The 26,506-nt window shown below is 43.0% G+C and overlaps 1 protein-coding gene across 2 annotated transcripts in view; it reads right to left on the bottom strand.

Moving 5' to 3' along the window:
- Positions 1-26,506, bottom strand: part of uggt2 (UDP-glucose glycoprotein glucosyltransferase 2) — a 372,492-nt gene that overhangs the window by 179,675 nt on the left and 166,311 nt on the right. For both annotated transcript variants that reach the window (XM_060826541.1, XM_060826542.1), the window contains exons 14-16: positions 21,878-21,997; positions 13,808-13,893; positions 7,116-7,251 (exon numbers count right to left, since the gene is read on the bottom strand). In XM_060826541.1, coding sequence (XP_060682524.1) covers positions 7,116-7,251; positions 13,808-13,893; positions 21,878-21,997 — 342 coding nt within the window. The remainder of the gene's footprint in view (positions 1-7,115; positions 7,252-13,807; positions 13,894-21,877; positions 21,998-26,506) is intronic.

The following is a 26,506-nucleotide window of genomic DNA, read 5'->3' as shown; positions in this document are numbered from 1 at the left end:
AGACTGATCTCCAGCTTCTGCAGTCCTCACTTTCACCAAGCTTCTATAAATACTTGAAGAGAAAGAAATTTTCCAGAAATATTAAGGAACCAAAGATCTAGTTGAGATGGAGGCTGTATTAGTTAGAAAAAAGATGCCAGAGAAATCAATGAGGTTAAAGGCTGACAAATTTTCAGGGTCTGATAATTTACATTCCAGACTATTAAAGGAAGTAGCCCTGGAAGTACTGCATTCATCGGTTGTCGTCTTCCAAATTCTATAGACTCTGGAGCAGTTCCTACATATTGGAGCATGGCAAATCTAACTCCACTATTTAAAAAGTGAGGGAGAGAGGAGGAAAGGAAAATTACAGATCAGTTCCCTTATACTGTAGTGCGGAAAATGCTGGAGGCTACTATAAAAAATCCAATAGCAGAACATTTAAAAAGCATTCATATGATTGGACAAAGCCAGCATGAACATATCAAAGGGAAATCATGCTTAATTAACCTATTGGAGTTTTTTTTGCAGATGTAAGAGGGAACCAGTAGATGTGGTATGTTTGGAATTTAAGAAGGCTTTTGATAAATTCCCACATAAGAGGCCAAGTAGGCAACATTAAAGCACTTGAGATTGTGGTAAAAATTGTAATGGATTAAGAATTGATTCACAGGCGAAAAAAAAAAGAGTGGGAGTACACAATTTATGCAGTAGGTGGTGACTCAATGGTTCCCCCAGCTACAAATGACTTCTCAATAACTGAGTGTTTACATATTGAAATTACTTACTTGGTAGCTCAAGTGCATACTTGCCAAAGCCAAATCACATTGTCATCCCTTCAATATCACTGTTGCTGGATCCTGGAACTCACTTTCTAACAGCACTGTGGATGTACCTTCACGTGAAATACTGCAGCAGTTTAAGAAGGCACTGCCTTCTACAGAGCAAACAGGCATTGGCATTAAATGCTGATCCAGCTAGAAATATTCACCATGCATGAACAACTTGTTTTGAAAAGGAAATATATTGTGTGACACTCTTGTTTCCTTCCTATTGGAAGGATGATGTGAAAACTGAAAGGGTTCAGAAAAGATTTACAAGGATGTTGCCAGGGTTGGAGGATTTCAGCTATAGGGAGAGGTTGAAGTGGTGGAGGCTGGTACAATTGCAACATTTAAAAGGCATTTGGATGACTATATGAATAGGAAGGGTTTGGAGGGATATGGGCCAGGTGCTGGCAGGTGGGACTAGATTGGGTTGGGATATCTGGTCGGCATGGATGGGTTGAACTGAAGGGTCTGTTTCCATGTTGTGCATCTCCATGACTCTATGACTAGGGGTGTTTTCCCTGGAGCATTGGAGGCTGAGGGATGACCTTATAGAGATTTATAAAATCACGAGGGGCATGGGTAGAATAAATAGACAAGGTCTTTTCCCTGAGGTGGAGAAGTCCAGAACTAGATGGCATATGCTTAGGCTGAGGGAGAAAGATATAAAAGAGACCAAAGGGGCAACCTTTTCATGCAGAGGGTGGTACGTGTATGGAATGAGCTGCCAGAGGAAGTGGTGGAGGCTGGTACAATTGCAACATTTAAAAGGCATTTGGATGGGTATATGAATAGGAAGGGTTTGGAGGGATATGGGATGGGTGCTGGCAGGTGGGACTAGATTGGGTTCGGATATCTGGTTGGCATGGACAAGTTTCCATGCTGTACATCTCTGGGACTCTATGATCATGTACTTTTAATTGAATTTTTAGCAGGGAGAAATATTATGGCACTTAACTTAAAACTTTCAGATATTCTTGGATGAAAATGCCACCAGCTGAGCTGAACCCAAATAACATCTTGTAAAAAGCAGCCAAACATTCCTAATGGCTACAACTGCCCAAACAAAAGCTTCTAGTGACATCACCTGAAATCAACAGAACATATGTAATTTCAAAAGCAGAGTGCCTGTCAAACCATGGAAGGGATTAGGTGCGCAGATTTTTTTCAACTTTCAAAAGCAGTTTTGATTAAATCTCAACTGATGTCAGTTGATATAAATTATTGCACAAATAACATGAAGACATGAAGATGTGGCCATGAAACACATCCTCCTCTCTCCTCAACTATCAACATTCTGAAGGGATTGTTCCTTCGGTCCACTCCTCCATAACCCTCAATGTTTCTTTACATCCCCATGGCACTTTCCATGCAATTGCAGCAGGTATAACATTTGCCACTCACTTCCTCACTGTCCAAGACCCAAAAAACACCTTTCAGGTAAAGTTAGCATTTTACTTGTACTTGTTTCAACTCAGTCTACTGCAACTGCTGCTTCCATTGTCATCTCATTTAAAATGGCAAGATCAAATTCAGATTGGGTGACCACTTTGTGCTACACCTCTATTCTGTCCGAAGCAATGACCCTGATCTCTCAATTGCTTGCCACTTCAATAAAACATTACCCTTATATTTCTGACCTGGACTGCAATGTTCCAACAAAGCGTGACATAAGCTTGAGAAACTACCACATTTCCGCTTAGGCACTTTACAGCCTTGAGGTCTCAATACTGACTTCAATAATTTCAGAAACTGACCGCACTATGGTTGTTCTCCATTTTACTAACATTATCCCCCCATTCACAACTTTGTTTTGTTTGTGCCTTGTTTAATTTGCTCTTAGTAGAGAGGACCTATTTTTTCCCTCTCATACACTAATGCACACCCCATTTTACACCATCTTTTCTCTTTCACCGCTAGTAACAAACCTTTGATCTGGATCTATCCATTTACTCCCTTGCTCCTCTTCTATTTCTGTCAAAAGTAGAATCAAAAACATTTTCCAAACCCTTTCAGTTCTGAAGAAGAATCATACATGATTCAAATGTTTCTGTCTCCACAGACATTGCCAGAATTGCTGAGTTTCTACAGCATTCTCTGTGTTTGTTTCAGATTTCCAGCATAAGCAGTATTTTGTTTATCTTACAATAACAGTCTTCTGTGGCTACAAGAGAAGTTCAGAGGCCAGGAATATTGCAGCAATTAACTTGCCTCCTGACTCCCCAAATCGTCGGCCCATCTATAAAGTATTTCCTACTGGCCTGGATGAATGCAGCTCCAACAATGCTCAAGAAGCTTGACACCATCCAGAACAAAGCAGCCCATTTCATTGGCACTGTGTCTACAAACATTCATTCTCTCTCAGTCATTAAAACTATTTACAGCAGTGTGTTCCATCTACAAGATGCAAAATACAAATTCACCAATGTTCCTCCAACCCCGTATCTATGTGGGTGTCCTCCGAGTGCTCCAGTTTCCTCTCACAGTCCAAAGATGTGCAGATAAGGTGAATTGGCCATGCCACATTGCCCATCATGTTCAGGGATGTTTATATGAGGTACATTAGTCAGGGGAAATGTAGATTAATAGGGTAGAGGAATGGGTCTGGGTAGGTTACGCTTTGGAGGGTCAGTATGGACTTGTTGGGCCAAATGGTCTGTTTTCACACTGTAGGGATTCTATGCATTCGATTTAAACCAACAACCACTACTATCTAGGAGGACAAGGGCAGCAGATACATAGGAAGGCCACCATCTGCAAGTTTCCTGCCAAATCACTCACCATTCTTGGACTTGGGAATTAGATCACCATTCTTTCAGTGCCATTGAGTTGAACTTCCAGAACTCCTTCCCTAACAGTATTGTGGGATTACCTACACCGAATGGAATGTAGCAGCTCAAGAAGGTATTTCACCACTTCTAAAGTTCATCTAGGGCTTGGTAATAAGTGTTGGCCCATGCTATATCCTTTGAATTAAAAAAAATTCACACAACTACAGAGAACGAATACTCAGCCTGAACAGTTTATGCCCTATTTGGGCTTCCTCGATATTTTTCTCATTGATATCTTGCATCATAACCCTCCAATGCCTTCTCCCTCAGATATTTGTTAAGCTTATCCTTAAATGCACCAACCATTAACATCTCATATGTGAGGAATAAGAGAATGATCAGGGAGAAGGTAGGGCCGATCAGGGATAGCGTGTGTGAAGTCTGAGCAGAGAAGGGAAGCCCTAAATAAGTCTTTTGCTTCGGTTTTCACTAAGGAATAGGACCTTGTTGTGAATGAGAACTTTGAGGAACGGGGATACAGGCTTGACCAGATCAAGTTTGATGAAGTTGATGTGCTGGAAATTTTGGAAAACACTAAGATTGATAAGTCCCCAGGGCCAGACAAGTTTATCCTAGGCTGCTCAGGGAAGTGAGAAAGGAGGTTGCTAAGCTGCTGGCGATGATATTTGCCTCCTCACTCTCCACGGGAGTCATACCAGAGGATTGGAAGGAGATGAATGGTGCTTCACTTTTCAAGAAGGCTATTAGGAAAATCCCTGGCAATTACAAACCAGTCAGTCTTCCGTCTGTGGTCAGCGAAGTTTTGGAAAGAATTCTGAGGGACAGGATTTATGACTATTTGACAACGCATAGCATGATTAAAGGCAGTCAGCATGGCTTTGTGAGGGGCAGGTCATGCCTCACAAATCTTATTGAGTTCTTTGAGGAGGTGACAAGACAGGTTGACGAAGGTCGAACAGTGGAAGTATTGTATATAGACTTCAGCAAGGCATTTGATAAGGTTCCCCATGGTAGACTCATTCATAAAGTCAGGAAGTATGGGATACAGGAAGATTTGGCTATCTGGATTCAGAAATGGTTGGCTGACCAGAAGGCAGAGAGTGGTTGTAGGTGGAAGGAATTCTGCCTGGAGGTCAGTGTTGAGTGAGGTCCCGCAGGGTTCTGTTCTTGGGCCTCTGCTCTTTGCAGTTTTTATAAATGACTTGGATAAGGAGAGTGAGGGAAGGGTTAGTAAATTTGCAGATGACACAAAGGCCGGAGGTGCCATTGATTGTATCGAGGGCTTTTGCAGGCTGCAGCATGACATAGACAGGATGCAGAACTGAGCTGAGAAATGGCAGATGGAGTTCAACCTGGATAAATGCAAAGTGATGCATTTTGGAAGGTCAAACTCGAATGCTGAATATAGGATTAAAGACAGGATTCTTGGCAGTGTGGAGGAACAGACGGATCTGGGTGCGCAAGTACATAGATCCCTCAAAGTTACGACCCAAGTGGGTAGGGTTACTAAGAAAGCATATGATGTTTTGGCTTTCATTAACAGGGGGATCGAGTTTAAGAGCTGCAAGGTTTTGCTACAGCTCTACAAGTCCCTGGTGAGACCACACTTGGAATACTGTGTCCAGATCTTGTCACCCTACTTTACGAAAGATACAGAGGCTTTGGAGAGGGTGCAAAGTAGGTTTACTGGAATGCTCTCTGGACTGGAGGGCTTGCCTTATGAAGAAAAGTTGAATAAGCTCGGACCTTTCTCTCTGGAGAGAAGGAGGAAGAGAGGAGACCTCATTGACATATACAAAATAATGAGAGGAATAGTTAGAGTCAATAGCCAGAGACTTTTCCCCAGGGCAGGAAGGATTGACTGCTACGAGAGGTCATAATTTTAAAATATTAGGAGAAAGGTATAGAGGAGACGTCTAGGGTAGGTCCTTTATGCAGAGAGTCGTGAATGCATGGAATGTGTTGCCAGCGTTGCTGGTGGAAGCAAAATCATTAGGGACATTTAAGCGACTGCTGGACATGCACATGGATAGCAGTGAGTTAAGGGGTGTGTAGATTAAGTTATTATATTTTACATTAGGTATAAACCTTGGCACAACGTCGTGGGCCAAAGGGCCTGTTCTGTGTGTACTTTTCTATGTTCTATGTTCTAGCAACAAGTTCTGTATCGCACCAATCTCTGCGTAAAGATGCTCCTTTTGAATTTCCAGTTGAATTGCTTGGTGACTGAATTATTTCGATGGTTATGCACTTCCTCACAAGTGAAAACATTCTATCTCTACTCTTGGAAAACTTGTCAGAACTTTAAAAACTTCTATTAGGATACCAATCAGCTTTCTCCTTTCTACATAAAAGGGAAGCAGCCTGTCAACCCTTTCCTGATGTTTAAACCTATATGGCTTGAGTATTCTTTTTCTCCACTCCTTTCCTGTGTGTCTACATTATTTATATTATGTGACCAGAATGGCCATGGTATCTAAATATGACTAAGTATAAGTCTAAGACTCATTTCTACAAAGTAATTGGTGACCAACCGATTTTTTTCTACCAAAATGTAGACCTCACATTAGCTGTGTTGAACTTCACTTGCAAATTAATTGCCCATGAATAACGACAGAATTCATAATTTTAAACTACATTACATTTATACAACATGGCCCACTGATCCCTTTTAATTAAAGGTCAGTAGTGCAATGTTCACATTTACCACTCTAAACTGGGGTGAATTCTCTGCTTGTTGTTGAAATGGTTACATTTCTACTGTAATCACAGGTGACATGCAAGTTAATGCATTGCCTGAGCCGTGAAGACAATAATTGTTGGCCCTCCATCTCGGATGCAATGAAACAGGAGGTTGACTAATAGATTAGATTAGATTACTTACAGTGTGGAAACAGGCCCTTCGGCCCAACAAGTCCACACCGACCTGCCGAAGCGCAACCCACCCATACCCCTACATTTACCCCTTACCTAACATTACGGGCAATTTAGCATGGCCAATTCATCTGACCCGCACATCTTTGGACTGTGGGAGGAAACCGGAGCACCCGGAGGAAACCCACGCAGACACGGGGAGAACGTGTCAGTCAGTCGCCTGAGTCGGGAATTGAACCCAGGTCTCAGGCGCTGTGAGGCAGCAGTGCTAACCACTGTGCCACCGTGCCGCCCAAGATATTTTTAAAGATGGGAGAGCTGGGTGAATGAGCCAGTAATAAGGAAAATTGAACATCAGACTACGTAGCAGTACTGAACATATTAGCAAGTATCATGAAAGTCAAAGTTAATCATAATCAATGAATGGAATGTGTGCAGCACTGGACATCCCATGATAATGACACAAAGCAAACAAAAAGTGAATCAGGTAGAACGATCAGTTCACTCTATTCAGGGAAGTGGGGTAATAGAAAACATGATAACCATTTCCAAGTAATCAATCCTATCATTTCTGCGGCATTCAACAAAACTCAGGTATGACCTACGATTACAATTTATACCAATGAATTCTCTACATACTCACTGCCACTATTGAAGAAAAGGCATGTGAAAGTTCAGAATCTTCGGCTATGAAGTTAAAGACTCTCAGAAGAGCAACGCCTGCATCTAGATTGCCATCAATCTCTTCATCAGCATTCACAACAAAAATGAAACCAATTCTAGCAGGGTTAAAGGAAAAGGAAACGTTAAAGTTCTCATTAGAATACATTTCCACAGGTTTACTTAGAAACAGGATTGACATGTATTTTCAAAGGCAAGGACAGATTAGGGATAGTCAACACGGCTTTGTGCATGAGAAATTATGTCTCAGTAACATGATTGTGCTTTTTGAAGAAGTAATGAAGAGGAGTGATGAGGGCAGAGTGGTGGACGTGATCGATATGGATTTGCTAAAAATAACACAGCGCCAGGTTATAGTCCAACAGGTTTAATTGGAAGCGCACTAGCTTTCGGAGCGACGCTCCTTCATCAGGTGGTAGTCGCTCTGAAGCTAGTGTGCTTCCAATTAAACCTGTTGGACTATAACCTAGTGTTGTGTGAGTTTTAACTTTGTATACCCCAGTCCAACATCGGCATCTCCAAATCATATATGGACTTCAGTAAGGTGTTCAACAAAATTCACCATGGTAGATTGATTAGCAAGGTTAGATCACATGGAATACAGGGACAACCAGCCATTTGAGCTCAGGACTGGCCCGAAGGTAGAAGATAGAGGATGGTGGTGGATGATTGACTTTTTGAATGGAGGCTTGTAACCAGCAGTGTGTCACAAGGGTCAGTGCTGGGTCCACTGCTTTTTGTCATTTATATAAATGATTTGGATGTGAACAAAGGAGGCATGGTTAGAAAGTTTCTAGATGATACTAAAATCGAAGGTGCAGTGGACAGCGAGGAAGGTTACCTCAGAGTACAATGGGATCTTGATCAGATGAGGCAATGGGCTGAGAAGTGGCACATGAAGTTTAATTTAGATAAATGTGAGGTGCTGCATTTTGGAAAGGCAAATCAGGGCAGGACTTATGCACTTCATGCTAAGATCTTGGGAGTGTTGCTCAGCAAAGAGACATTGGAGTGCAGTTTCAAAGTTCCTTGAAAGTGGAGACACAGGTAGACAGGATAGCAAAGAAGGCGTTTGATATGCTTGCTTTCGTTGGTATTGAGTAAAGGAGTTGGGAGGTTATGTTGTGGAGGCACAGGACATTGGTTAGGCCATTTTAGGAATACTGCATTCAATTCTGGTCTCCCTGCTGCAGGAAGGATGTTGTGAAGCTTGAAACGGTTCAGAAAAGATTTACAAGGATGTTGCCAGGGTTGGAAGGTTCAAGCTAGAAAGAGGCTGCACTGGCTGTGGCTATTTTTCCTACAGCATTGGGGCTGTTAACCTAGGCCAATCAGGGAATCCTTGCTGACAGATATAAAGAGGAGATTCAAAAAATTTCCTCATTCTAGGGACTGCTCTGAACTCATATGCTGTGTGCATTTGAATAAATGGTGACTTGCTGATGGGATACCGGCCTCTGTGCAGTTATTTCAGTGGCAATGAGAGAAAACAGTATGCTTCTGAAGAACATTCACTTGCAAACAAATATCTTTGTGTTGAGGTAAGCATTTCAGGTATCATGTCTTTATTTGGGAAGCCTGACTTGATTGATCCTGCTGTCAAAGACTGAGCCCAGAGTGTGAAAATATTTTTTTTGTGCAAATGACATTGGGGCAGATGAAAAGCAATGAGTAATTCTTCTGATGGCTTGTAGTCCCCAGCATGTTCAGTTATTAGGAGTCTAACTTTCGCTGATGCACCAGATACTAAAACATCTCAAAGAGTTGATTTAACTTATTTTAGGAATATTAAGACACCAACCTCTTCTAATTCTGAGGTTCTACTGGTTTTATTTGGTTGTTTAAGAACCAGGGCAATCTGTATTGGGATTTTTGACAAGGTTAAGATGACTGGCAAAGGCATGTGATTTTGGATTAACCCTGAATGAGACGCTGAGACCAGTTGGTATGTGGGATTAATGATGTAACCATGCAAAAGTCTCTACTAGCTGAAGCTCAACTAGACTTGAACAGGCTCTGCAATTGCCTTTATCATTAGAAAATGCAGCATGTGAGCTATAGGACATCCCAATGGAAGTGGACACCCTCACCTGTCTGACTGAGCTTGGGGCATACCACATGACTGTAGACAATCACAGGGCCTCATGCAGGGGGACTCAAGGTCAGCCCACGGTTGTGCTGCCTATAGCTTCTGGTCAAATACAGCAGTGGGCCCTTATTCTCAGTGTATAATTAGAAGTTGGAACATCATTTACCAGAGGAAGTAAGTATTTTCAAAAGTCAGATGGCATTAAGGATCTTAGGACAAGGGGCAAATGTGAATGCCTTGAACTGCCTCCTACTGGCAGATACACCACCAGTGGTGCCTCTCTTAGTCTGTTTTGGGTTAAACTTTCTGGTTTAAACCCTTCCAGTCACTACTGACAATATCCAGTTATGGACACAAAAATATCCTGTGCTGACAAAACTAAACAGCTGGTGGTGATGGGAGAAACAAAGGGGCCAACACAACGAGGATTGACACCTTCTGGACCTGGTCAGACCAGATCACTACAGAGAATGTCATGCTACTATGGGGAGCAAGGGTGATTGTCCTGAGTAAAGGTCACTGCCATATACTGGCTGAATTCCATCAGGGTCATTCAGTGGTTTCCAAAATAAGGATGTTGGCTAGAAATTATGTCAGGTGGAAGGATTGGATAACAAAATAACTGAGTTGGTGGGACAGTGCCCAGAGTGTCAACAAGGACAAAAATTACCAACAGTGCCCCACATTCATGGGAATGGTCAGGTAAACCCTGGACTTGGTTATATGTCGACTATACCAGTCCTTTCATGGACTCAATTTTCTTGGTACCCATGCAGACCAGTTCCATGGCTTCTATACCAAACTTCATCCCCTGAAGTAAACTGTGTCTCTTGCTTAAGGGAGGCACTTGGCCAGCATTGGTGTTCCTGCTGCTGTTTCCACCACCCCCCCCCCACTCCGGTCCGGAACATTAGATTTAACCTGGTGTGGAGTCTTGGCCCCGTCAGCAACTCTGCTGGAGTTATCCCTGTAGTTGCATGAGGGGTAGCCCTATAATTAAACAGGAACTGAGACAATTGAGTATTAAATAAAGCTGTCTGCTGTTTTTTCTTTCAAGCCTGCTTTCAACATTTGGTCTGCTCTTTCTGCCAGACATTCTGAATACTCATTCCAAGTGGTTAGATTTGCATAGGCTTCAAGTTTTGTGTAAAGATTTGTAGTTCAGGTGCCAGTTATTGTGGTTATGGGTATGTTTGCTGAGCTGGGGAGTTGACTTGCAGACATTTCATCCCCTGTCTAGGTGACTTCCTCAATGCTTTGGAGCCTCCTGTGAAGTGCTGCTGTACTGTGTCTTCTGGAATTTAGTTGATTCTGTTTCTGCTGCTTGTGGTTGCCGATTCTGGTTGCTCATTGTAATGGCCAACATATTGGGTCCAGGTCAACGTGCTTGTTGATAGAGTCTATGGCTGAGTGTCATCCTTCTTGGAATTATCTGGCTGTCATCTGTATAGATTGTCCTATAACTGTAGAGTTGTCCCAGTCAAATTTGTGGTCCCTATCAACTGTGTGTATGGCTAAGAGACAGCTGGTCATGGCATTTAGCAGTGTTCATGGATATGGATTGTTAGTTGCCTGTCTGTTTGCCCGATAGTGTTTCGTGCAGTCTTTGCATGGAACCTTGTAAATTACATTAGTCTTGCACATGATAGGCATCGGGTCTTTTGTCCTAGCCTCACTAGAATGTACGCTCAGAACTGACTGACTAACCGAAGAAACACAGCAAATACTCAGAGAAACTATTGTAACTAACTAAGAAAAAACAAACAAAACCTCAACACCAAAGAGAGAAGCCCTAACAGCACTCAAATGACAAGAACATAATCATAGTATCAGCGGACAAGGGCAGAATGACAATTATCATGAACAAGACCAAATATATTCAAAGCAGAACCTACCAACACCTACCTACAGAGAAAGTTTGACCCCATGCCACAGCTAACCAGTAGAATAAACAACATGCTATGGATCCTTCAACAAACAAGATTAATAACCAGGAGTGACCAACAAAGGATGAAACCAGAAAGCAACAACATTCCAAAAGTTTACAGATTATCCAAAGTACATAATCCAGATATACCACTCAGACCCATTGTCACACTGTCAGGAATGCCATTGCATAAACTGACAAAAGAACAAAAAGCTAAAACATCTTATTAGTGGAACCAAATACTCTGTACAATCATCACAGAAATTCCTAGACAATATCAAGAATGTAAGCATGGATAAGGATGAAGCAATGGTCTCATTTGATTTAACGGCAATGGTCTCATTTGATAATTTTAGTTACATCACACTGTAAACTTTTGCTATAAATTCTGTGTCTTACGATCTTATACTCCACAACCACCTGAAGGAGCAGCACCCTGAAAGCTAGCGCTTCCAAATAAACCTGTTGGAGTATAACTTGGGGTTGTGATTTTTAAACTGTGGACAAAATTCTAACCTGGGAGACAACGGCCAAACTCTTGGATGAGCAGAACAGACAACACAACGGGGAAGCTATTAACAAGGACTGCATACTCAAAATACTAAACCTGTGCTTGAGAACACATTTCACATTCAACAACCAAATACATGAACAGATCACTCGAACACCAATGAGTTCACCCATCTCTGGGCTTATAGCAGAAGCAGTGATGCAAAGATTGGAACAAATTCCCTACCCCAAATCCAACCCAAACTCTGGATCAGACACATAGCTGACACTTTTGTTATCATTAAGAAGAGAACAGAATCGAAAACACACACAGAATCAACAACACCATACTCACAGGGATCATATTTATGAGAAAGGAGGAAACCAACAGAATCACAGAATTTCTTCAGTGTGGAAACAGGCCATTCATTCCAACAAGTCCACACTGACCCTCCAAAGTGTATCCCATCCAGACCCATTCCCCTACCCTATTACTCTACATTTCCCCTATCTAATATACCTAGCCTACACATTCCTGAACACATTGGGCAATTTAGCACAGCCATTTCACCTAACCTGCACATCTTTTGGATTCCCATTCCTGAATGTGATGGTACAAAGAACACAGTACTGTAAATGCACCACAAAAGTGTACAGGAAAGCCACACTAAACAAGTCTTGAATTACAACAGTAACCACTCAAACACACAAGAGAAGCTGCATAAGAACCCTGTTCAAAAGGGCTACAACACACTGCAGTATTCACAACTTTCAGAGAGAAAAAGAACACACCTCTACAGAGTCTATGCCAAGAATAGATATCCCCGCAACTTCATCCGCCGATGCCTCACAGACAGACAATGTGACGAGGACATGCCACAACCTAACTCACTCACCATGCTACCTTGCATAAAAATAGTCTCTGAACTGACAGCCAGACTTCTCAGTCCACTGGGATTCATGACAGCCCATAAACCAACAGCCACACTCAGACAACAACTCACAAGCACAAAAAAACCCTATACCCATCACATGCAAGTCTAACATAATTTACAAGATGCCATGCAAAGACTGCAAGAAACACTATCTGGCAAACAGGCAGACAATTAACAATCCACATCCAGGAACACCAACTAGCCACTAAACGCCATAACCAGCTGTCTCTAGTAGCCACACACACAGATGACAGGGACCACAAAATTGACTGGGAGGACACAACCATCATAGGACAAGCTAAACATAGGACAGCCAGAGAATTCCTAGAAGACTGGCTCTCATCCACAGACTCTATCAACAATCATATTGACCTGAACCCAATATAACGGCCACTACAACGAGCAACCTGAAGTAGCAGAAATGGAACCAAATAAATTCCAGAAGACACAGTACAGCAGTGCTTTACAGGAGGCTCCAAAGCACTGAAGATGTCACCGAGACAGGGGATGAAACATCTGCAAATTAATTTCCCAGCTCAGCGAACATGCACAGACTTAATTCGGCAAACTCAGGGATGGCGACTAAAAATCTGTGAGCATTCTTCACGACACAGACTCCCAGAAGTTTTGGTCACGGACAATGGGATGTCATTTAGCAGCAGGGATTTTGAGTATTTCCAAAAGTTGAATGGCAATCGGCATGTTCAGACAGTGCCATACCATTCACTGTCAAATGATCAAGGGCCAGATGGATCTCATTGACTGAGATCCTTGAGAAGGATAGTTGCCTGCACCAATCAAGAGAGCCGTGGCTGACAGGAACAGGAGATCCAGAAAATCTCCTTATTCAAAGGACTGTCAGTGAGCTGACTGATCAGAGCCCAAGTCCTGTGCATGGGTAAATAAAGAGTGACTTGGTGACAGGATACTGGCCTCTGTGCAGTTATTTCACCCTTGCTGGGGAGCTGCCTTCTTGAACTGCAGTAGACATGTGTTGTAGGAGCACACTAGGCAGGCAGTTCATTTCTATGCCCAAGAAACAGAATGTTTTCAAATACAAAAATTGTACAATTACTGGGTTTTGTCTCTTTTCATTGATACAAGGCAATAAACCTTGAAAATGTTTCTTAATCTATTCACTAAGTTTATACTAAAAGATCACATTAACAAATAAATCATAATAACAGATACTGCACATTAAACTAATCCAGTACCTGAGAGGAACATTGTGTTGATAGAACAACTCAGCCAATTTTATCAATTGAACTGCTTCTTCCTGGGCAGGATCAATAAACATGACCTGTGGCCGATAAAGTTAACAATAACATTAACATTTAAAAAATACTAAGGAACATATCTTTGAGTTTATATCAGAACCAAGTAAGCTTGTTCCCAAAACAATACAAATTTTAATACATAGTATGAAAATGATTAATCACTGAAACATCAAATAATTTCATCATAACAGATTGTTTTATAAGGTAGAGGATGAGATGTGTTTAATGATTGAGCTGTGCTGAGCTCCACCTAGACTAGTAATGCCACACCCTCTGTGTGGAGAATCAGTTGGAGTTTGGCACAATCTTCTGATGGAAACATAGGAGACTGATTAGCAAGGTTAGATCTCATGGAATACAGGGAGAACTAGCCATTTGGATACAGAACTGGCTCAAAGGTAGAAGACCGAGGGTGGTGGTGGAGAGTTGTTTTTCAGACTGGAGGCCTGTGACCAGTGGAGTGCCACAAGGATCGGTGCTGGCCCCTCTACATTTTGTCATTTACTTAAATGATTTGGATGCGAGCATAAGAGGTACAGTTAGTAAGTTTGCAAATGACACCAAAATTGGACGTGGAGTGCACAGCGAAGAAGGTTACCTCAGTTTACAACAGGATCTGGACCAGATGGGCTGAGAAGTGGCAGATCGAGTTTAATTCAGATAAATGTGAGGTGCTGCATTTTGGGAAAGCAAATCTTAGCAGGACTTATACACTTAATGGTAAGGTCCTAGGGAGTGTTGCTGAACAAAGAGACCTTGGAGTGCAGGTTCATAGCTCCTTGAAAGTGGAGTTGCAGGTAGATAGATAGTGAAGAAGGTGTCCTTTATTAGTCAGAGTATCGAGTACAGGAGTTGGGAGGTCATGTTACGGCTGTACAGTACATTGGTTAGGCCACTGTTGGAATATTGCATGCAATTCTGTCTCTTTCCTATAGGAAAGATGTGAAACTTGAAAGGGTTCAGAAAAGATTTACAAGGATTTGCCAGGGTTGGAGGATCTGAGCTATAGGAAGAGGCTAAACAGGTTAGGGCTGTTTTCCCTGGAGCGTCGGATGCTGAGGGGTGACCTTATAGAGGTTTACAAAATTATGAGGGGCATGGATAGGATAAATAGACAAAGCCTTTTCTCTGGGGTCGGGGAGTACAGAACTAGAGGGCATAGGTTTAGGGTGAGAGGGGAAAGATATAAAAGAGACCCAAGGGGCAACTTTTTCATGCAGAGGATAGTACGTGTACGGAATGAACTGCCAGAGGATGTGGTGGAGACTGGTACAATTGCGACATTTAAGAGGCAGTTGGATGGGTATATGAATAGGAAGGGTTTGGAGGGATATGGGCCGGGCGCTGGCAGGTGGGACTAGATTGGGTTGGGATAGCTGGGCAGCATGGACGGGTTGGACCGAAGGGTCTGTTTCCATGCTGTACATCTCTACGACTGTATGACTCTTGTTACTAATAGTTAATATGCCTAATGCTAATGCAATCTGCAAAAGGATACTGTTGTGTAAATTACAGCTTCCTACCAAAGGAGCTTTTTTTTCTGCTGCGAGGTGGTCCATCCTTCATACATAACATGACTTCTCCATATGGCATCAAGAAATGGCTGATTAATGCCTATCATCCTTCATTAACTGATGGCTTAGCATTACTTCTTACTGAACATCAACTAGAGGAAGAACTGAAGGAGGCAAGGGAACATAATGTACTCTGTTCAATGAGCACCACCAAGAATGGCTTGGCAACATCACTGATGACCAAGCTGCACAAATTGTAAAGAACATAATGAGGTTTAAAGTCTGGTTGAAGATTTGTAGCTCGGGTGTCCGTTGTTGTGGTTCTGTTCGCCGAGCTGGAAGTTTTTGCTGCAAACGTTTCGTTCCCTGGCTAGGGAACATCATCAGTGCTATTGGAGCCTCCTGTGAAGCGCTGCTTTGATGTTTCTTCCGGTATTTATAGTGGTTTGTTCTTGCCGCTTCCGGGTGTCAGTTTCAGCTGTAGTAGTTTGTATGTGGGGTCCAGGTCGATGTGTCTGGTGATGGATCTTCTTGCCGTTTCCGGGTGTCAGTTTCAGCTGTAGTGGTTTGTATATGGTGTCCAGGTCTATGTGTCTGTTAATGGAGTTTGTGGATGAATGCCATGCCTCTAGGAATTCCCTGGCTGTTCTCTGTCTGGCTTGTCCTATGATGGTAGTGTTTTCCCAGTCAAATTCATGTTCCTGGTTGTCTGAGTGTATGGCTACTAGGGATAGCTGGTCGTGTCGTTTTGTGGCTAGCTGATGTTCATGGATGCGGATTGTTAGCTGTCTTCCTGTTTGTCCTATATAGTGTTTTGTGCAGTCCTTGCATGGTATTTTGTAAACTACGTTAGTTTGGCTCGTGCTGGCTATTGGGTCCTTTGTTCTAGTGAGTTGTTGTCTGAGTGTGGAAGTTGGCTTGTGTGCTGTTATGAGTCCTAAGGGTCGCAGTAGTCTGGCTGTCAGTTCTGAGACGCTCCTGACGTATGGTAGTGTGGCTAGAGAGAACACCCAACGGAGAATTCACCACAAAGGTACACAGGAAACCAACACACACAGACCAAGTCCTAAACTATGAAAGTAACCACCCCAACACACACAAACGAAGCTGCACCAGGACACTATTCAAAAGAGCCACAACACACTGCAGTACACCAGAACTGCGAAAAGAGGAAGAGGAATACCTATACAAGGTATTCGCCAAAAACGGATACCCACGCAACTTTATCACCAGATGCCTAAGAGATAGACCACGGAACGAGGACATGCCACAACCAAAAGGACTAGCCACACTACCATACGTCAGGAGCGTCTCAGAACTGACAGCCAGACTACTGCGACCCTTAGGACTCATAACAGCACACACGCCAACTTCCACACTCAGACAACAACTCACTAGAGCAAAGGACCCAATAGCCAGCACGAGCCAAACTAACGTAGTTTACAAAATACCATGCAAGGACTGCACAAAACACTATATAGGACAAACAGGAAGACAGCTAACAATCCACATCCATGAACATCAGCTAGCCACAAAACGACACGACCAGCTATCCCTAGTAGCCGTACACTCAGACAACCAGGAACATGAATTTGACTGGGAAAACACTACCATCATAGGACAAGCCAGACAGAGAACAGCCAGGGAATTCCTAGAGGCATGGCATTCATCCACAAACTCCATTAACAGACACATAGACCTGGACCCCATATACAAACCACTACAGCTGAAACTGACACCCGGAAACGGCAAGAACATCCATCAACAGACACATCGACCTGGACCCCACATACAAACTACTACAGCTGAAACTGACACCCGGAAGCGGCAAGAACAAACCACTATAAATACCGGAAGAAACATCAAAGCAGCGCTTCACAGGAGGCTCCAATAGCACTGATGATGTTCCCTAGCCAGGGAATGAAACGTTTGCAGCAAAAACTTCCAGCTCGGCGAACAGAACCACAACAACATAATGAGGTCTGTGACAGGTGAGCAGAGAACTAGTAAGAGGGTCTGGATGGGATGCTATTCGGAGGGTCAGTGTAGACTTGATGGGCTGAATGGTATCCTCCATCTGCACTGTTGAGATTCTGAGACTCCCTTGATCACAAGATCAGAAACAGGGACATTTGCCGTTAATTACATAATATTCAGTCCTATTTACAATTCCGCCATTTCCCATATAATATTCCATGTCCAAATGCAACAAAACCTTGACAATGTTCAGGTCTGACTTGACAAGTGGCAAATATCATTTGCACCGAATGCCATGCAATGACCATCTTCAAGAAGGGAGAATCTAACAATTGCTCCCTGATATTTAATAGTGTTACCATCACTGATGGTAACATCCTATGGGTTGCCATTGACCAGGAATCAAACTCAACTAGCCATACCAATAATGTGGCTTCAAGAGCAGGTCAGAGGTTAAGATTTCAGAGTGGTTAACTCACCACCTGTCTCCCAAGGTCTCTCATATCCACCACTTATAATCACTGTACACTTGGTATTCTGTCCTACTAAGAGATACCTAAAATTTACTTGAAGTACCACAGATGGAAACTGTCTACTGCTTTTCTGGGCTTGCAAACATTGTTTGTGCCCTGCTGATCCTTGAAAGTGGTAAGAACACAAGCCTATTACACAGTTAGTTTGCTATTGGTCCACACTTGACTTTATAACTTTGACACAACTGTGGCCCTGGTAACCCGAGTGTTGATTTTGGCATCAAATGACAGGTTAATCCAAGGTATGTGAATCTATTGATGAGCTCCATAGTGAAGTTGTCAATGTTGCTGTTAATATTGTAAAGGAACGTACTCACTTAAAATTCTATTGCCCTTATTTCATTCTTCTGTGAGTGGTGGTACATCCTTATTGTCTCCTTCTTACCTCTCTTCAGCATTTACAGCTCTGGATCCAAATAGATAGTTCAGTATCTTACAGATGTTGACTTGATGATAGACCTGGCTATCTACTTTTTTAGACAACGAATCCATTATGACTGAGAGCCGAATGTGCATATTCACAAATCCTCGAAGGGGAGGTTGATAAAGCAGCTAAGAAAGCGTGATAGCTGACTTTGAGCATTGTAGGGTCATAACTTTAATGAAGACTGTCAGGTTTTATAAGAATAGACATGAGAAATCTTTCTACAAAGCACACTGTCCCTATCCAAGGCTGTCTGAGAATTAATTCAAGATTTACTTGGTTTGACAGCTTTAACTCAAATTAGTAAGACTCTCAACTCTTGAGTGTCAAAAACTGCGGTTCTGGAAAAGCACAGCCATTCAGGCAGCATCCGAGGAGCAGATTAGTCAATAAAATCTGATTGAAGATTTGTAGCTCGGGTGTCCGTTGTTGTGGTTCTGCTCGCCGAGCTGGAAGTTTTTGCTGCAAACGTTTTGTTCCCTGGCTAGGGAACATCATCAGTACTGTTGGAGCCTCATGTGAAGCGCTGCTTTGATGTTTCTTCCGGTATTTATATTGGTTTGTTCTTGCCGCTTCCGGGTGTCAGTTTCAGCTGCAGTGATTTGTATGTGGGGTCCAGGTCGATGTGTCTGTTGATGGATGTTCTTGCCGTTTCCGGGTGTCAGTTTCAGCTGTAGTGGTTTGTATATGGTGTCCAGGTCAATGTGTCTGTTGATGGAGTTTGGGGATGAATGCCATGCTTCTAGGAATTCTCTGGCTGTTCTCTGTCTGGCTTGTCCTATGATAGTGGTGTTTTCCCAGTCAAATCTGGCTTGTCCTATGATAGTGGTGTTTTCCCAGTCAAATTCGACTGGGAAAACACCACTATCATAGGACAAGCCAGACAGAGAACAGCCAGAGAATTCCTAGAAGCATGGCATTCATCCCCAAACCCCATCAACAGACACATTGACCTGGACACCATATACAAACCACTACAGCTGAAACTGACACCCGGAAACGGCAAGAACATCCATCAACAGACACATCGACCTGGACCCCACATACAAATCACTGCAGCTGAAACTGACACCCGGAAGCGGCAAGAACAAACCAATATAAATACCGGAAGAAACATCAAAGCAGCGCTTCACACGAGGCTCCAACAGTACTGATGATGTTCCCTAGCCAGGGAACGAAACGTTTGCAGCAAAAACTTCCAGCTCGGTGAGCAGAACCACAACAGATTAGTCAATGCTTCAAGCTAAGCTCTTCATCAGGAATGTGGGGTGGGCCCAAAGGGGCTCAGATAAACAGGAGAGGGTTGGGGCTGGGCGGGGAAGGTAGCTGGGAATGCGATAAGTAGATGGACATGGGGGTTGATGTGATAGGTTGGGGTGGAGTGGATAGATGTAAGGAAGATGGACTGGTAGGACAGTTCAAGAGGGCGGTGCCATGTTGGAGGGTTGGCGCTGGGATAAAGTAGGGGGAGGGGAGATTAGGAAACTGGTGAAATTGACATTGATCCGTGGGGTTGGAGGGTCTCAATGCAGAAAATGAGATGTTTTTCCTTTCTCCTGATGGAGGAGGCCCAGGACTTGCATATTTTTGGTGGAGTAGGAGGGGGAATTGAAATGTTTGGCCACAGGATGGTGGGGTTTATTGGTGCGCGTGTCCTGGAGATGTTCTCTGAAACATTCCGCAAGTTGGCGTCCTGTCTCCTCAATGTAGAGGTGATCACATCGAGAGCAACAGATACAGTAGATAAGGTTAAAATCAATCAGGCGAAAATGAGGACTGCAGATGCTGGAGATTAGAGTAGAGAGTATGGTGCTGGAAAAGCACAGCAGGTCAGGCCGCATCCAAGGATCAAGAAAACTGGCGTTTTGGGCAAAACTCCTTCATCAGGAATGAGGCTGAGAGCTTCGGGGGTGAGAGAGATAAATGGAAAGGTGGGTGGGGCTGGGGGAAGGTAGCTGAGAGTGCGATAGGTGGATGGAGGTGGGGATAATGGTGATATGTCAGAGAGGAGGATGGAGTAGATGGATGGGAAGGAAGATGAACAGGTAAGACAGGTCACGAGGGCAGTGCTGAGCTAGAAAGTTGGAACTAGGATAAGGTGGGGGAAGGGGAAATGAGGAAACTGGTGAAATCCATATTGGTGCCATGGGGTTGGAGAGTCCCAAGGTGTGAGATGAGGTGTTCTTCCTCCAGGCGTCAGATGGTAAGGGAGTGGCAATGGAGCAAGCCTAGAACCTGCATGTCCTTGGCGGAGTGGAAGGGAGAGTTGAAATGTTCGGTCAAGGGGCCATGGGGTTGGTTGATGCGAGTGTCCCACAGATGTTCTCTGAAGCTCTCTGCAAGCAGGCGTTCTGTCTCCCCAATGTAGAGGAGACCGTATCGTGAGCAATGGATACAGCAAATGGCATATGGAAGTAAAATTTTGATGTATGTGGAGTGCTCCTTTGGGGCCTTGGATGAAGGTGGGGAGGGAGTTGTGGGCACAGATTTTGCAATTCCTGCGGTGGCAGGGGAAAATGCCAGGAGGGAAGGGTGGGTTGTTGGGGGGTATGGACCTGACAAGGTAGTCGCAAAGGGAACGGTCTTTACAGAAAGCAGATATGGGTGAGGAGGGAAATATACCCTGGTAGTGGGGTCCGTTTGTAGGTGGCGGAAATGGCGGAGGATGATGCAATGTATATGGAGATTGGTGGGGTGGAAGGTGAGGAGCAGGGGGTTCCATCCTTGTTGTGGTTGGAGGGGTGGGTTCGAAGGTGGAGGTGCAGGAAGTGGACGAGATGCTCTGGAGGACATCACCAACCACGTAGAAGGGGAATTGTGATCTTTAAAGAAGGAGGCTATCTGGGGTGTTCTGGTTTGGAATTGGTCCTCTCAACTGTTGAGAGCCAAATAATAACCTAAAGTTCTGTTAGAAGCTGGAAATAAATTCTATAAGGAAATGTTTGGAATAAAATAGAAATATAAAGTCTGGAGTCAGTGTGTTACAAAGACTTAACAAATGAATATATCTTATTGTGTCAGTTAAACAGGACGATATATTTATTTAGAATTTTGAAGGGTACAATCCAAGTGAATAAGTGAGTTCTGAGATATGTTAAATTAAATACTGACGATTTTTTCAATATTGTTTTGCTCTGCAATGGAAGTGCTATCCTTTGAAAAAGTGTCTTCTGTACACCGCCAAGTAAATAATGCAAATAACCATCATAATATCTATGACTCCAACAGCCAGGGATTCCTCCACTTACTGAACTGTTAAAGGACTATTTGATAATAATTCATTTTACAGAACACAAGACAGAAAAAGGAAACTTTCACATGCATATACAGACACATTCATATAGAAACACACAGAGACAAATGCACGTCAGAGTTTTCTCTGCAGTGATATTTACCATCACAAAGATTTCGCTGCTTGATTTTAAAAATCAGAATTAATATGGTTTCATTATCCATACTATCAAGGTTATTGAAACATTATCAGGTAATAATTACAAAAAAAAGTATAAAATGCCAAAAATATTGAATTAGTTGAGCATCTTTATTTCACAAGACTTACCAAATTGAAAAAGTTGCGCCTAATTTGCCGTATCACACCTGGGAAGGTTGGCCGCAATAACTCTTGATAATTTGATGGCCAAGAACGGTATTTCTGGTCTCTTTCCAGGTCAGTTATCCACTGAAACACAAAAGGAGCAGCACCCCAAAGACAATCAAGATCTACTAATCTCGTGATTTCAATTAAATTTTCACATTGGACAGCTCATAACTTTAGAAAAAGGGTATTAGCTACAACAGCAATCCCAAACTGTTTTGATGAAACCCTTGAGAACATATCCCAGCCAAATATTGGTAGAAGTCTTGCCAGAAGTGACCTGTCTGGTCCATCAGTCAGTGAAGGATACGAAATGTGAAAGGGATTTCATTTCAGAAGGTTGTTTAAAGTGTTATCAGTCACTGGAGCATCCGAAACTGAGGGTTAATCTTATAGGTTTATAAAATCATGAGGGGCATGAATAGAGTGAATAGCCAAAGTCTTTTTTCCCAGGATAGGGGAGTCCAGAACTAGAGGGTATATGTTTAAGGTGACAGGGGAAAGATCTAAAAGGGACCTAAGGGGAAACTTTTTCACGCAGAGAGTGATGCATGTATGGAATGGGCTGCCAGAGGAAGTGGTAGATGCTGGTATAATTACAACATTTAAAAGGCATCTGGATGGGTATGAGTAGGAAGGGGTTGGAGGGAAATGGGTCTAATGCTGGCAAATGGGACTAGATTTGTTTCAGATATTTAGCTGACATGGATGAGTTGGGCCGAAGGATCTGTTTTCATGTTATGCAGCTCTTTGACTCTATACACTGCCATTTTAGAGTTTTGGGAAAAAGACACCGACTATCAGAAATATTCAATTTCTTACATACTGTTCTGTAATGTTACATGCATTTAAAGGATCTCAGAGTGCCAGCACATTCTTAATTGGTAGGGCATATGGTGCTGGAGGCTAAAGCAATCAAAACCTTCCACAGCTACTCTGGAACAGACACGTAGAATGCTGGAAAAACTCAATAGCTCTGGCAGAGACTGTGCAGAAAGAAACAGAGTTAATGTTTCTAATAACGATGAATCACTGTACTTAAAACATTAATTCTGCTTTCTCTCCACAAATGCTGACAAGCCTGATGAGTTTCTTCAGCAATATCTGTTTTTGTTCCAATGACGTAGGAACAGCTAGAAAAAATGAGAGATTATGAACAACTCAGGGCTAAATGAAAAACTTAGAATCACAAATGTGGTAATCTCAGGATTACTACCTGATCCGTGTGCAAATTGGTAAAGGGTAAATAGGTTTAGAAAGTTAAAGATTGTTGTGGGAGAGTTAGGTTCCGATACACTGGGCAGTGGCAGCAGGATTGGGGACAGAGAGCTGTTCCAAGGGAATGAGCTACATTTGCTGGGACCATTGGTCTGGAAAATTGTATAACTAAGGTAACAGAGGGTTTCAACCTAATTAGTAGAACAATAGAACAGTGGTACAGGTTAGTGAAGATGAAACTGATAATCAAAGTGAAGGAAGGACGTAGTGACTTTACCTTCCCCAATATTGACTGCGACTCCCTTAGAGCAAGAGATTTAGACAAGGCAGAATTTGACTTAGACCCAGTCTACACTTTGTTTCCCAAATGTAGAGGAGACCACGTTGTGTGTAGCAAATGCAGTGGACCAGATTGTATGAAGTGTGGGTAATGTACTGCTTCACTTGGAAGGTATGTGTGGACTCTTGGGGTTGGGGGGATGGAGGTGAGTCAATGGCCAGGTGTTACACCTTCGATTACAGGAGAAGGTGCTGTGAGGTGATGTTGGAAGTTAAGGAAGAATGGACCATGGGATATCCCCGAGGGATTGGTCCCTGCGGAAGGCAACAAGAGAGGAGGGGGATATGTGGCTGGTGGTGGCTTCTTACTGGAGGCATTGGAAATGGTAGCTGATGATCTTCTGGATGTGCATGTTGGTGGAATGTTAGGTAAGGATAAGGGGGAACCTATTGTTGTTGCGGGAGGGAAGAGAGGGGTTGAAGGCAGGAGTGTGGGAAATGGGTCGGACTGATTGACGGCCCTGTCAACAACATTGCTAGGGAGTCCTCGGTCGAAGAAGACAGCGGACATTTTTGAGACTCCCTTGGTGAAGTTGGCTTCAATGAAACAGAAATGAAACAGATGTGATGGAGATAAAGGAACTGGGGGGATGGAGTCTTTACAGGAAACAGGGTGGAAGGATGTATAGTTCAGCTTGCTGTGGGAGTCGATGGATTTATACTGGAAATTAGTGGCCAGTCTATCTCCAGAAATAGAAACAGATGTCAAGGAAGGGAGTAGTCAGAGATAGGGCAAATGGAAATTAGAAGCAAAATCAATGAATGTTTCCAATTCCAGATGAAAGAGCGAAGCACCACCAATGATATCATTGATATACTGGAGAAAGTTATGGATGGGGGCCAGCATAGGACTGGAGCAAGGAATATTCTACATTCCCCATGAAGTAATACGCATAATTGGGGCCCATGTGGATACCCCTCACCACCCCCCCCGCCCTGAAGAAAATGACTAGTTAAACGAGACGTTGAGGGTAAAGACGAGCACAGTCAAACAGAGAAGGTTGGTGGTGAGTGAGGACAGTTTAGGCCTTTCTTCCAGGAAGAAGCAGACAGCCCTGAGACCATCCTCGTGGGGGATGAATGTCATACAGTCATAGAGATGTACAGCATGGAAACAGACCCTTCGGTCCAACCCATCCATGCAAACCAGATATCCTAACCCAAATTTGTCCCATCTGCCAGCACCCGGCCCATATCTCTCCAAACCCTTCCTATTCATATCCCCATTCAAATGTCTCTTAAATGTTGCAATTGTACCAACCTCCACCACATCCTCTGGCTGCTCATTCCAAACACATACCACCCTCTGCGTGAAAACGTTGCCTCTTAGGTCTGTTTTATATCTTTCCCCTCTCACCCTAAACCTATGCCCTCTAGTTCTGAACTCCCTGACCCCATGGAAAAGACTTTGTCTATTTATCCTAACCATGCCCCTCATAATTTTGTAAACCTCTATAAGATCACCCCTCAGCCTCCGACGCTCCAGGGAAAACAGCCCCAACCTGTTCAGCCTCTCCCTGTAGCTCAGATCCTCCAACCCTGGCAACATCCTTGTAAATCTTTTCTGAACCCTTTCAAGTTTCATAACATCTTTCCGATAGGAAAGAGACCAGGAGTGAATGCAATATTCCAACAGTGGCTTAACCAATGCACTGTACAACCAAAACATGACCTCCCACTCTCCCACTCCTGTACTCAATACTCTGACCAATAATATGCTTTCTTTTATTGGTCAGAGTATTGAGTACAGGAGTTGGGAGTCATGTTGCGGCTGTACAGGACATTGGTTAGGCCACTGTTGGAATACTGCGTGTGTGTAAAGGGTTTGCTTATCTGTGGTAAAGACGAGGCGGCTGGAGCCTACAAAATGAAAAGTATGAAATTGGAGTAATGCATCTGAAGGATCACAAATGTAAGTGGGCAGGGACTGGCCCAGGGGAGAAAAGATTGAGTCAATGTAGTAAAACTCTGGTTGTTTTCTCTGGAGCGGTGGAGGCTGAGGGGAGACTTGATAAAAGTCGATCAAATTATAAACTGCATAGATAGGGTTGATAGAATCCTTTTCTCCAGAATTGAAATGTTTTAAACTTGGGGGCATGCATTTAAGGTGAGGGGGTAAAATTCAAACAAGTTGAGGGGCAAGTTTTTTTACACAGGGAATGGTAGGACTCTGGAATGTGCTGCTGTGGTGGTGATAGAGGCAAGTACAATAGAAACCTTTAAGGGACTTTTATATAAGCACATGACCATGCAAGGAATGGAGGGATATGGCCAAGGACAGGCTGAAGGGATTATTTTCATTTGATGTCATGTTCGGCACAACACGGTGGGCCAAAGGGCCTGTTCTTGTACTGTACATGTTTTGTGTTTCAAAATATATGCAGAAGAATACAGAAGGTATTAGAACCAGAATAAGTAATTATGGTAAAAAGTCAAAGCTTTGAGGCTCTGCCTTTGAATGAATGCACCATTTGTAACAATCTAGATGTGTTGATGGCACAAATATAAAGAAATGAATATTAATAAGGAGCTAATGCAGGAAGAGCAAGACTGCAAACTTATCTGATGTTCAGTAAAAATAGGCATAAGCAAAATAAGGGAGGGTAGCTTTGGTATCATCAATGAATCGTGGTAGACACGTAAACAATTTAAAGTACAAATAGGAAGGGAAAGAAGTCATGGGTTGGAGTTAGCTCCAGGCCCTGGAACATTAGCCTCACTCTAGGACAAAGTACAAATCAATAAATGACGGAGGCAAATAAGAAGGGCACTGAAAGTGTCACTGATGAATTTAATCTGAATATTGGCTGGGCAAATCAGATGGGCAAAGGGTAACATGGATAATGAATTTGTAGAGTGGATCAGGGATCATTTCTTAGAGCAGTACATTGCAGAATCTGCCCAGGCATAGACTAATTTTGATCAAGTAATTGGAAGGAGATGGGATTAATAAGAAATTAAAAGAGACATGATGGCACAGTAGTGACATCACTGTATGAGCAATCCAAAGCCCCTGGTTAACATTGTTGTGATATG

Source organism: Hemiscyllium ocellatum, chromosome 6 (assembly GCF_020745735.1).
Source record: "Hemiscyllium ocellatum isolate sHemOce1 chromosome 6, sHemOce1.pat.X.cur, whole genome shotgun sequence".
In the NCBI taxonomy this organism is placed as follows: domain Eukaryota; kingdom Metazoa; phylum Chordata; class Chondrichthyes; order Orectolobiformes; family Hemiscylliidae; genus Hemiscyllium; species Hemiscyllium ocellatum.
The sequence above is the reverse complement of the archived record's forward strand: the minus strand, read 5'-3'. Positions and strand labels throughout refer to the sequence as shown.